The following is a 14,193-nucleotide window of genomic DNA, read 5'->3' on the forward strand; positions in this document are numbered from 1 at the left end:
AAGTCAGATAATTTATCCAGACAGAAATGAATCCTCCGAGATTTCTCTGAGTTTGATGTTCAGAAAATTGCAGCAGGAAAAGCACCTCAACAGCGAGAGTTTTTTGTAAACGGTGAGGAAAAAGGAAATATATAAATGTTCTCGCAAGTATAGCATCTTGACCTATATTTTTTAAAAACTGTCCGGATCCATCAGCGTTAAGATCTGAAAATAAATAAACCGAAAGTCTTTTGAAAAAAAAAAAAATAAAGAAAACACGAACACGAGAATAATTTGAATGAACTTGTTCAGTCGAAGAATTTATCAAATAAATGAAATTATATGATAAAAACAATTCTCGAATATTTCTCCGCAAAAGGATCTCCATAGAGAGAGAACGAAAACATGAAAAATCTGGGAAAACCAATATGAGAACAAAAACCATGTTCACCAGAGACAGAAAGGTCAGAAGTTCATCGGTGGATGAAGTGATCGAAGTCAGCAAGTTCGAAACTTCGTGTTGAGGATAATTAAGACGGCGATGAAACGAAAGATCCCGAGGACGGTTTATAAGATTCAGAACGGTTTTTGACCTACATCCTTTCGGAAACTTCTAAGAAACTGTTCACTATAAATATCCAGCGTGAATACGAGCGGAACGTCAGGAAACAACCGCGAGCAACCAATCTAACGATAACGTCGTTTTCCTGAAATACTCGGTGGCATCTCTTACGTGATCCTAACGAAAGCTTGAGTCAATTTCACCTGGTGAAAAGGTACAAGCTGACCTGACAATGTCACCACGATATTTCACGTGGGTGAGACAGTTCCTCGACCTAGATACCTGCAGGTTCTCTACAGGATGTTTCATCAGAGTCATTCTATGCATTCTTTGGGGGTACCAAATAATTTTTCAAGGAGAATTGTTTTCCTTCTGGACTCTTTATTTATTGTTTTCTTGATTTAAGGATATAATAATCCTTTCCATCGATTTTCACGTTTATTGATCTGACCATTCTTACGCTTGAATATCCCTGGCCTGGTTGTTTGTACAACCCTCCTCTATCTCACTGTCGGTACATGTCACGCCATTTAGGTGAATATGCTTTGAAGTTTACGCGGACGAACATATTCATGCCGGAACATCATCCTGCTGATGCATAATCTCCGCGAAGCGAAAGCCATTTGTATGGATATTAGATTTAGGGGGCATTTTTCGCTTGAAATTTAGCAGACCGGTGGAAAAGTTGGAAGTTAACAAGTTTATTCGTGATAAGGTTGAATTCTTCAATGGAATCCATGAAAATATCTGTGAAATACAAATTTTCCTAATTTTCTTTGTTATTCCTGTTTGAACTTCACAAGTCTTCGTTTCGAATTTCTCATTTTTGGGGCAGACACTTAATTTTCAATATAAAAAGAATCTTCTCTGAATAAAATCAGACATGAGATTTCCTAGATTACGTTGCTGAATTAATTGTCGGTTCTCTGAAACAACTCGTCACGCAATGAATGCACGGACATCGGCCGGAAAATTCGTAATTCCTATTTTCAGCGGGGAATGTAATTACCTGAGCTTTCGTTGCGACAGACGGATATTTCCGTGGTGGAAACGCGGTGCTGCAAGTGGCCGGTGGCCACTATGAAATAAAGTAGAAGAGAGAGTACATCATGACGTGGAGGATCGACGTCGTTGCCAGCACTCAGGCGAAATAAATTTTGATGATTCACCGAAAGTAGCATCGCTCGATTCGATGACTGGCCTCTCCAGTGACCACGAATGACTTTCTCGAAAACACGTCGAGTTACTTTGCGATTAAAGAAAAAATAGAATGATTACTAATTTATTTGGCAATCTTTGATTCTTCTCGAAATTCTATTTTCTCCTCGTTTTGCAACAATTACGAAAGTACCGACTTATAGTTCGACTTGAAATTTATGTAACTCGTTGAAAATGTATTATTTCATAAACAGAACCTGCCAAGAGTTTCTGATAGTTTCAATTGTCAAAAAAAAAAGGGGAAAGAATAAGATTGTACATAGTATTAGTAGTAAATATTCGCTGATTGTATCCTAACGACCCGGTCGCATGCGGTCGCTCGATTCTTCATTCGTTAGGCTCGTTTCATAGGGAAAGGCACAGACAGAGGTAGATTCTGAAAGCAAGTATTTCGTGCATTGTACCCGGAATATCCGCGGCAGCATTGAACGAAACGAGGAAAGAGGGTCGCCAAGAATCAGGGACAATCGGTGGAAAGCCGGAAACCGAGGAGCCTTTGCTTCTTTAATTCCCGCGAGATTGAGTTCACCGGTATCGTTCGACGATTTATGTGCGACCTTTCGCTTTATTAACCGAACGTATTTCATTCGGCCTGTTGCAGACGGAGATCCAACATGCCAATATCCGTTTGACGTCTTCTTCTCGTACAGACGTCCACGATAAAACGGATCCTTACCTTCGAACCGATCCTTCCCCGAGGGATCAACCTGTCTCAGCCATCGATTTCTTTTATTCCACTGTTCATTTGATCGTGTCGAATCACTTTGACGGGGAGGTTAATCTTTCCCGTAGACGTCTTTAACCCCGTAGACAGACGAAGGAGCCGGTTAAGTCAACTGTTTGAAATACTTGACTCGGCTTTACGTTCCGCATGAAATAGGACACTGACGCGTTTCAAGTCTTTCGTTTATTCATTTTACTTTGTATATTCTTCTTTTAGGATATTGCCGCGGCTGGGATCCGTCAACTGATTTTTCGCCGATAACTTTTCCCAGCCGAACTTTCTCAATAACAATTCCCGCGAACTTCTATAGAGGAACGCTTAATTTACGACAATGTTCTTTACACAAAAGTGTGTAATTATAGTATCGACGTGTTTTTCACGATTTCTTAGGTGTCGTATATTCGGAAGGATATCTTAAATTGCTATTGAACTTTTTAATGCCTCATTTATGGGCAGAAAACTGCAAGGAAAACTCGAAGGCAAAACTTTGTTTAAGATTTAAAAAATTACAGATTAACATTAGAAATCTTCGAGTGTACATTTTACTGATAACATTGCAAACAGTCCTATATGTTTCCTCTCTTTTCTTTCATCGACATTGATCTCTCGCTTTCATTGACGCAATTCGTTTCACTTTCGTCAACTTGCAGAGATGTTTTTAGCATATCGCTCGTTGAACACGGTTTGCATATTTCACACGGAGCAGCAATAAAGTCTCGCGAAACACGGTGTTGCTTACCTCTCTGTCTGTCGTACGCGTTTATACATTCGCTGGTCATAAATTGGCTGATCAGGGCGGTCTTTCCGACACCCCTTGCGCCCAGCATCGCGACGGTGTACGAGGATACCTCTTTCGGTGGTGCAGAACGATTCTCTTCGTTTTCTGGATCAGCAGGTGCCAAAGAGTTCGACCTTGATCTTCTTCTTCTGAAAGAATCGCCTCTGTTGACCACACCTGTAACATAGAAAAGATAAATTGATCAGAGAGCCACTGAAAAAATTTTCTTTCTTTTTTAATTTCAAACGAAAGTTCTATTTCTGGAAATTAAAAACAGAATGTATAAATAATTCGAAAGTACCTCGTTTACATTCAATGTCTGAAATAGCATTAAATATTCATGAGGTTATTGGTTTATCGAGCGAAACGAAATTCGTTCTTCCGTTTATTTGTAAATAAATGAAATGAAAAAATACATGGTTTACCGGCGCGGTTTTTTGGGTCACGGCCATTTGCTCGCGTCCGGCTCGATGCTGCGAAGAAAATTCAAGGAAACAGACACAATTCGACGGTGAAATGAAAAAGAAGAAAAAAGAAAATATCACGCGCACGAGCGCGCGCGGTTTTCTTTCGTTTCCAATTTCAATCAACCATTCCGTTCCACTTCGTTATCTTTAACGCGTGCATAACTTTAGAAAAATTTCCCGGTGAACTCGTTATCGAGGAACGTTGTCCAGAGGATATTAATTACGTTGCAATCTGCTCCAGCAACGGGTCTGGGCTCTCATTAAAGTATACACATTTCACGGGGAAATGGTAGCGTTAATCCAACCCCGATAGTTATACCCTAGTTAGGCTGAATTCACAAGCTCGATCGTGATAGCTGGTTATTGAGAACACAACTTTACGTTGGCGAACATACGTACGATTTTGGAGTACGAACTTTCGAAACAGAGAAGTAGGTTAAATCTCTAAATTGAATACTGATTTCTGTTGTTTTAACCTTTGACTACGACTGTGGAAACAATGGTTAAATCAATGCTAGGAATTGCAAACAGCAAGTTAAACAAAATTTATTAACAAAATTAATTATTAATCGTTTATTCTTCAGATGGAAAATTGGAAGAGAAGAAAAAAGGCACATGAAATATTTCAACTAAAGAGGTCAGAATTATGTTAACACCGAAGGTTCTCTCAGGATTCCATGTAATTTTAATAGCTATGCTCTCAGGTACTTAGCAAAATCATTTACAGTTTGATAAGTAACATTATCCTCCATAAAATAGATAACAGTGCCCGTGAGATTTATGCGTCACTCAGATACGGCTGACATGTTGAAATTATTGATACATACTACTGCCGCAGTGAAAAAGATCGTATATGGTGCGGCGCGCTTCAATAAAAATTATTAAGGACACCATTACTTCAATTTATTCTCAATAAATTGAACAATTTGTAGAAAATAATGGTACAATTCAACTGATAAGTGATTAACAAGCTTATCTTAAGCTCTACTTAAATCTGAAGAAGGCTTTACTGTAGATACGCTTTAATACAGTTCCCTTCCACTTCCCGCGAGGATCCCCCATGCTCGGACGTCTGTTTGCGGAGGAATCATCTTCTAAATGGCAGCGGGTTAAGCGTTAATGGATTCTCAAAAGCGAAGCCATCGACATCAGGTGTAATCCAGCGACGAATCGAGTCAGCCATAGCAGGAAGTAACCCCGTTAGAAAGGCAACAAGTAAAACGATTTGCTAATGCATTTACAATTTATCTATGAAATTTTTTTACGGAACGAGTACGTAAAAAGGTATCCTGCAAACTAGTTGAAAATGATAGAGCAGATGTAACGCAACAGATGCGAAGCATTAATGGAAACTCGATAAACTTGAAACATTTCACGTGCAGGGTGTTGGTGTCCACGACACGTAGGGAACAACAGGTGCCCTGTTTAGCTACTAAAAACACCCGATATCCGTCCGTCTGTCCAGCTGTTGGTCGGCTTTGTCCTGCACGCCTCGTTCGTGGAAAACTCAAACAGACGTGCGCTACTTACGGCCATCCTCGAACCGACGTGACTCGCAACATCGATCCAACAAGAACAATTCAACAGAGTATACTTGAGGACAATCCGATTTCCGGCCTGATTTTCGTCGGGATACAATGACACCTCGTTAGAGGTAGGTGATTAGTAGACCTTTAGAAAATTTATTTATACGTATACGATTTTTTATTTACAGCAATGAAAGTTACAACTATCATTTCTCTCGACTCGGCGATAGCTATTTTCAACTTTGATTATTTTTAATTTTGATAATTTGCAATTGTTACTCTGACTATACTCAGCGATGGCTATTTTCAATTTTGATTATTTTCAATTTTGATAATTTACAATTATCGCTGCTCTCCACTCTGACTATACTCAGCAATGGCTATTTTCAACTTTGACTGTTTTCAACTATGAATATCCCCAGCATTGACTATTCTCAATTTTGATAATTTACAGTTATCACTGCTCTCAACTCTGTCTATTTTCAACTTTGATTGCCCTCAACTCTAAGAGCTCCCGAGTCTGAACACCTTCACCTTTGACTATTCCCAACTCTATTTCCAACCATGACTATTTCCACCCCTCTGCCCCGGCGTCTAAAATATTAAAACCGTGTTGTTGTTGTCCGTAACGAATGAAGTCGAAAATATCTAATGGAAATCCTGAGTCGAATTTTCCTCGAAATCTCGGGAAACGAACGATTCGATTAGCACGAGCAACTGCGCTTCCATAAACAAGTTACAGGTGTACGGACTTGGCGATCGAATAGGTGAGGCAGCATCTATTAATAAAAGTTTAAACATCGAACGATCCAAGAAGCTTGCCAAATTGTTTCAAGCATACGTACGCTATCGTTCGTAAGTCACAGAACACCTGAGTCGAATGGGAAAGAAAAACAAAATAAATAAGATGATCTATCGCGACGATCCAAACAAGATAATTTTTCATCAACTTTGTAAATAAATGTTCTATCTTCATTTCTTTTAACCACATCCATTCGACTATTATGGATGATCATTTAATTATTTGAAGTTAATACTTTAATACTTCTCTAACGCTCTGTACAACCCCTTTGTACATGCGAAACTCGCATTCACAACGACATGGTCGAGTTGCTACGAAACAGAGCTTCCACCTTCCTCACCCTCGTAACCGGTTAAATGGATGACGTCGCCATGACGAACAAAGCGAGAGGTGGAAAGACGAGATATGTAAATTAATAATAAAGGCGTTTACGCCATGGTGGAGGGTGATATTTCGCGAGACACACGGTGGATTGCTCGTTGTAAAGCCGGATAGGATTTCTCGCGTTGAATTTGAAAGTAAATACGCCCCCATAAACGCGATTCACAGGGTTGGAAGGAATGTTTATAGGTGGAAGGGTAGTCCAGTATTTTGCACCCTATTGTGCGGCGCAGGATTCTCAATATCGAACGGTATTTCTTTCCCTCTTCTTTTTTTTTTTTCTTTTTCGTTCGAGGGCTTCTGCATCATTTCTGATGGCATGTTATATTTTCTCGAGGGGAGGGATGAAAAATGAGAGGTTCAGAAACCTTTACAGAGGTGGATACATTTTGGCTAGGAAGAATGACTCGACTCATTTGTTATGCCTGTCTCTATCGGAAAATACTTTCATTTATTTACCTGAAAACCGTGTAAGTTTATATAAACAAATGGACAGATTATTAAGCTGTTAACTTATGTAAAGTATAACACATTTTCATGACATAAAAGTATCACCAAATAGCAGTCGTGATGTGTCAATTTAGAGCTTAAAGTCTCATGAAAATAACTGCATAAACCTTTCATTAATATTCCTAATACAAAATGGCTGGTTGCCAGTTACGTCTAGCAATGACCCCTTTGGAAACTTGTAATGTCTGACATACTTTTATGACATAAAAGTATCACAAAATAACACTTGTGATATATCAATTTAAAGCTTAAAATATAATGAAAATGACTACGTAAACGCTTAATCAATATTCCAAATAGAAAATGGCTAATTAAGTTGATACATCATAAGTGCCATTTTGCAATACTTTGTTGACATCGAATCGTATCAAAACACGAGAATCATGCAAAATGATGAACGTAAATAAATTTTCAGTCGAAACTCATCGTTCCTATCGCATCCTGTGTAAATTATGTCTCGGTGGTCCATCGAAATCATACGCGATCGTGGATTCCATGGTCGAAATATTGGTCAAATTTTGGCTTGTAACGCCAAATTGAACATCACGTGTCGAACAAACTGTGCTCCGTAAAGTTTTACGATTTTCCGTGTCCCGTTTTATCCAAACGCAACGTGACGATCGGTTTCCCAGCGAGAAAGAAAATGTCGCGCAGTTGTTCGCAAATAAATGCTTTTCACCCTGACGTATATTCGTCACGATTTCAGCCACGAGAACGATTTCAAGTCTGAAATCCGTGATCGATTTTCCTCTTTGAATGAGAAACGAATTTTTTATCCCTCGATAAAATTTCTCGATACATATGATTTAATTTTACAATAAACATAGATGTAGTAAAGAAAGATGAAAACTGAACGTTCCTTTGAAATATCTTTTTGCAAAATTCTTGTTTTCAGATCTTTTTATTGACATTTCATTTCGTGGTTCTGAATTCCAGATCCAGTGCCATCAACGGTTTATGTGCGCGATGTTCGTAAACGTTGGAGACAGTTTTATAGAGCGTATTTTACAAGACGAAAGAGCGAACTGAATTTTTCTTCCCACATAAGGTAATTCCCAGTGCAGCAAATAACTTCTTCCCCGGGCTAGTGTTATTATCCTCACAAGAGAATCCAAGCTTCCCTTTGTTTCTCCCGCAAAGTAGTTTCCTCCGTTCTTCGGAAAAATCATTTCATCCACTGAACTTTTCCATTTTCAATCGTACGAAAAGTTCAAGTTTATGCACGCGGAACGAAACGATCGAACGGTAACCCGATAAAAAGATCCGTACGATTTCGTTATTTGCTTTTCTTTTTGGAAGTTTGTTTAAATCGCACGCGCGAGGAAACGCGTTGGGTGAAATTGAATTTCAGAATGTGCGGATTAATCGGTTCCCAGCGTAAAATCGGTCGATCAATACGAAGCTGCGAGCTTCAGATCGGGGAGAATTGCTTGCAGATTAAATCGTCCATCAAAAGTCACACGCACGCGATTGTTATTTGAATGTTTAAATGGAAATAACGATGCTGCTGACCCGTGCCGATCATTTGGATTTCGTTTATTTGCGAACAGGAATGTTTTAACTCATGGAACCATTATAACGAATAAATTTTTGAGAAATTCTAGACACATTGGGATCCAATTATTACATTTTCAATTTTTTTATTACTCACATTGGCTGATTTATTATAAATTCCTCCACTTTCACTGCTATGACGGAATCTTTTGAAATGAAAGAATCATAGCAATTTAGATTTTTAATAATAAAAATCAACAATCAGATATGTTTATTTTTTTGAGAATGTCGTACACGTCTCGGACGTCTATATATCATTTCTAAAACGAAAATACTTTCTCGGAATAGTTGGTATAAAACCAGTCTAGCGCTATGAATAACTTGTACCAGAAGCTTAAAATAAATTTTCTATTCCATTGTTGTAACACGTTTCTACATTGAAATTTTTCGAAATTATCATTCTATACGAATTCACTCGAAAATCATCGAGTGAATGTTAAAAATCAGTGATCGATCGCATTTATGAAATATAAAATTTTCCATATTTTAACCTAAGGGTTCTTCACTTTGAGCTAAAGTTCACTTAACCGTGAGAAAGATTCCCTTCGGACGAGCCGAACTAACAGGTCATACGGGAATCAAGTTTCTCGATGATTGGATGCTGAAATTCGCTGTCAAGTGATATGAGTTTACGCATGGGTGGATAACCGCATTGTGTTCACGCTCGCATTCACTAAAGTTCGAGCACGTCCGGTGCAAGTACAAATATTAAGCGACACGTGTGTTTCGACAAATGAAACGCGACCAACATGTGATAGTTTAGAAAAGAAACTAATTCTCGGTTACTTCTCATTTCTTTTACTGTCCCAACCAATGGTATTTGCCTTTTTCACCTGGAAGATTCATACCTCGATGTCGTGTTAATTAAAAGTATCGTAGAACCTGAGGGAGAATTAATTCTGTGGGGTTGTACGTGAACAGGGTGGTGACACAACGTCAGTAAAAGCTCCGTGAAAAATTGCTGGACGTTCCTTTAATTTAATTTTGGAAACAAGTATTGGTGTGTACATCGAAGATGTGCAAGGACAGAATTGAATTTTCAGAAATTGATTTATATTGAAAGCAAAATTGAATTAATGGTACTATTTTAACGTTGATTCTTATTTTCATTCAAAAAAAAAATAAACCATTCCATGAATTAGATTCCAAGAACGTTATCGACGAACTATAGATCGATAATACAAACGCAGCTGTGCACGTGGTTACTGGTTGACCGTTTCCAGCAATTTCTCGCTTAATTAATTAAGCAAATTAATTAATTTTCAAATGCATCTCGCGTTCCATGAAACTTAACCACCATGTAAATAAGCATAATAATTCTCTCAAAATATCGTTCAACACATCATAACGTACTGTGTACAGATAACCCATATAATTTTAATTAGGATATTCCATAAAAATATTTTTAATTTATTAAATTTAATATCAACGGAGTAACGTGGAAAAATCAATATTGCGTTACGTGAAAAAAGATAAGAAACATTTAAAAAAACCCACGAGATGAAAAAATATTTCGATGATGAAATAACAAGACAGGTTGTTCTTTACTTTACACGTTTTACTCTCGTGGAAATTTTAATCGCATTTTTTTCGAGCGTGTTCTTTACGAATTTTACCATGAGACGATCGCGAGCAAACAAGTTATTCAAATGAACGTAACTTCTATCGACCAAGCCTGATTGAATTTTTATCCGTGGCAAGACGAATTGAAAACAAAATTAATTCCCAAGGAAATCTTATCGGATTTTCTGTTTATGAATAATGAGCTTCGTTATTCTCTCTTTTTTTCCACGGAGAAATAATCGGAAATGCAATTTATTAAGGAAACTGGGTGGATCAAGATTTTTTCAAGCAAACCAATCGTCGCAGACTAAATTTATTATTTTCAAACAATAATTCATATTTACGAACACCACAAAGGGTGTAATAATTAATTTATCAAGCTATTATAATTACTTTTTAAATCCACGTTCGAAATTTTTGTCATTCGTCCAATTACTGTTCCCTTAAATTTAACACCCCTTCATCGGGACTGTAATTAAGCGGATCAGGTTATTTTTCATCGCTGCTCTGTTAACTCGTTAACCACTTTAACCCCTTGATCTGATGCTCTTTTAACTATTCCATGTTTACAGAAGGAAACATTGAATTGCAAATCACCCCTGATACTTCCGTATAGTATTAATGAACATCAATTACCTAAATTGTATTAAAATCGACACTTGTTTTTCTACGATTTACACGTTTCTCTTTCTAATTTACATTTTATTCTTATTTTAAAAATATGCTCCCTTATGCACCCTTTATTAATAATAATGATTTCTATCAACCCAACTGAAGATACATTATTAAAAAAAAAAATGAATTTTTGTATTTATTAGTAACGTAGGAAAAAAGCAACTCGAATTTCCAACCTTCCCCGTTGAATTCCAATGGATCAACCCACGAAGGGAGCTTTTCATTGTCCCTCAGGCGCAATATCTATGAAAAGCGTTCGATGTCTGATTGAAATACGTATCGTTCACTGCCACTAGCTGGTCCTTTGTTTCCCAGATGGAACGAGTAATACCTTATTCCGACTTATTGTTCGCGGATTCTTTGGCAACGAATCGTATCATCGCCTTTGGCGACGAGGTAAAAAGAGGGTCGTTCGTGATTCGTCAGCTTTCTTCCTCCCTTCGATAAGAAGGGTTAGTTTGACGAGGCCGAATATCTGTAGCTATACCAAGGAACAACGGTCGCAATTTCGTCCTTTCCCCTTTGTGTACACCAAAGTGTACACTAAACAGGAAATTGTTAATTAAGAAGAAATAATTCTTTTACGAGGCAATTCTGTTATTTTATTTGAGGGTGGTCTATTATTCTCGAATTTATTTTATTGAATAATTCTTTTATCATATTGATAAATAATCCCTCCCCTCCTCCCTGTGAATCAATAAAAATGTTGTTGTTGTGATAATAATAGAATACGTGTTGATCTTTAGCCTGATATAAATATAACTTCAAGGTAAATAAATATCATTACTCATCCATTAGAATAACAATATTGTGAATGAATTTTGGATGATTAGAAAGAATTAATAGTGCACCATATCACGTGCTTTTTCTTTCTTTATATTTAAATATAAAAATTTATATTTCATATGAAATTATTATATTCGAATCAGTTCATTTTACACTTTATCGCATTAGCCGGGGATCGAAAGGGTTAAGCGTTACCCTTTAGTAAATCAAACGACTCTCGGGAAAAAGGGTTCAGCCCCGTCTCATCTTTCATCAGCTATATTTTTAGAACGTTTTACAACTTTGCTTTAAAACGCAGTACCCTGGTCGACACGTTCGGTGTGCTGGTTAAACGAACTCGTACCATCTACAGTGTGTCCAAACAAAAAATGATCTCCAACTACAAGGATGTACGATCCTTTTTTAAAATCACCCTGTATATTTTTCCGTGTATGTACAAACGACAGTATCGAGGCTCTACCTGTTGGTGAAAATGCTCGCTGAACCGTGAAAGAAATTTTCATTTTATTTCACTCGACTACCCAAGCCTGTAATTAATAATTTTCCGTGCGGCAAGGTGTCATCCCTTCGTTGTTGGTAAACACGGCTTTCCCTTTAACCAGCACCACCAGGGTACGGAATTTATTTTTAAATAGACGTCTATTTTTGAGGCTGACTGCTTCTCTTTTATTAACTTTCATTACCGCGAAGAACGATCTGCTTTTCTCTTGTTCAAGAGCAAGCCTTGAACCGCTATCTGAATGAAGGTTGATTCGTTAAACGATTCCTTCATTTTTTATGAAACAACGCGTAGATGGGAAATGTTTGATACGCGATGGAGAAATTTGCGTTTGCACTGGAATATGTGCCCAGACGAAAATTGTTCGAGCAAGGTAAACAAAAAGGAGAACGTAAAGGGGTGATGGTATTGATTTTGCGCTGAGAAATTTTGAAATCATAAGGAAAATTTAACGCTGCAGATGCATTTAAAAATCCGACGTTTACTTTATAATCCTTCCGTTATAAGGGAGAAGATTTTTATAGAGAAACGAGATATTTGTACTCCATATAATTCTACTTGTCGACTTGTTTAAAATAAATACGAGATGTGTTTTATCATAACAGAAGAGCGAGTTGATTGGCAATTTTCGTGGAATGTTTAACGAGGAACGTCATCGGCATGCATGTTCCACGGGCAACGACCTGGAGGCGAGGCAAAATTTAACAGGCTGTACAATCAGGGATGAATAAAGAATGAAAACAAACTTGACCTCTTCTCTACGACAAGTGTGGCTCGATATTTCGCCTTCGTATTGTACGCACGACTTGTTATATCAGTCCTGACACGTTCTCCATTCGTGCAACATGTATGTTGCACGTTTAATGCCGAACTGTAACCCTAAAATCGCACTGAAATCGTCCTCGAACGATCCGATCCACCTTGCCTCTTGGAATTTTACGAAGAGCGAAAAAGAAACAGACAAACCGTGTGTATTTTATTTTATTTCACGAAACCGAAGGAACGAATTTTTGACATTAACGATTCGACAGATATTGTGTCTGGCTTGAATTTCGACGAATCGTTCAGAATTTTTCAAAAGTCGTTCAATATTTCTTTTCCTCTTGTGAAAATATTCTACCCAGGGGGGCGAAGAGATTAAATAAAATAGACAAAGAGAAGAAAAATGAGAGGCGGGTAGACCACGAATACAAATACTCCTTTCATCGATCTACAATCTTTCATGACTCTATATGGCCGTGTAGCATTCGCTTTATGAGGGTGATTCACCCTTCTCTATATCGTCGAGCATGCTCATCCAAATCGTTCGTCAGGGCGAACGTTCAGTCTGATATCAGTGGAGGAAAATAGAGAGAAAAAGAGATGAAACGAAAAGTGACTTGTTGCTGATAACGATCCACTACACTTTAAAAAAATGAAATTCTCCTCGATTTTCTGTCACAATTTTAACATAATAGTCAACATAGTAGAATTTCTCTAAAAAAATGATTTTAAAAATAGAGATTTTAATTCTCTGGGAATAATACCAATCTCAATTATAGTTTCACCAAATCTGAAATTGGGATTAGGTAAATATTTGATCCTGAATTGGACGATGAGTTTCAAACGCTCTCAATCAAAGACTCTCACTACATTTTCAAATAAACGCTGCATTTATAACATCGTGAAATTATCGTCGATTTTCAATCACGATTTTGTAACTTTATATAGTAGAATTGTTCTAAAAAAATCAATTTCAAAATAGAGGTTCTAATTCTCTAGGAATAATACCGATCTCAATTACAGTTCAACCAAATCTGAAATTGGGATTAGGTAAATATTTGATCCTAAATTGGACGATGGGCTTCAAACACTCTCAATGAAATCAGAATATTTTATAACCAGTTAAACGGTGGCGAACGAGAATAAGCCGAGCATGAAGGAACGAGTTGCGTGCATCTGACGCAAGGCGACACGAATCAATATTATTTACTATTTCAGACTAACGAAACGTTAGCATAGTCATTATGTTTACCTTCAACGGGTCTAATACTCCCCTGTCTTGTTCGTTGACCCCTCGAATATACTGCCAGTATGCAGTTATACGCGTGACGATGCAAACGCTCGATACTCAACCTAGACATTGCCAATGAGGGTATGTACATCGTTTATTCGTTTCACCATCGAACC

The 14,193-nt window shown here is 37.6% G+C and overlaps 1 protein-coding gene across 1 annotated transcript in view; it reads right to left on the bottom strand.

Annotated features, from left to right (window-relative positions):
- LOC114878074 (GTP-binding protein RAD) overlaps positions 1-14,193 on the bottom strand; it is a 31,691-nt gene that overhangs the window by 8,209 nt on the left and 9,289 nt on the right. The window contains exon 4 of the mRNA XM_029191467.2: positions 3,223-3,438. Within this exon, the coding sequence (XP_029047300.1) occupies positions 3,223-3,438 (216 nt within the window). The remainder of the gene's footprint in view (positions 1-3,222; positions 3,439-14,193) is intronic.

The sequence above is a fragment of the Osmia bicornis genome, chromosome 5 (assembly GCF_907164935.1).
Source record: "Osmia bicornis bicornis chromosome 5, iOsmBic2.1, whole genome shotgun sequence".
Classification (NCBI taxonomy): domain Eukaryota; kingdom Metazoa; phylum Arthropoda; class Insecta; order Hymenoptera; family Megachilidae; genus Osmia; species Osmia bicornis.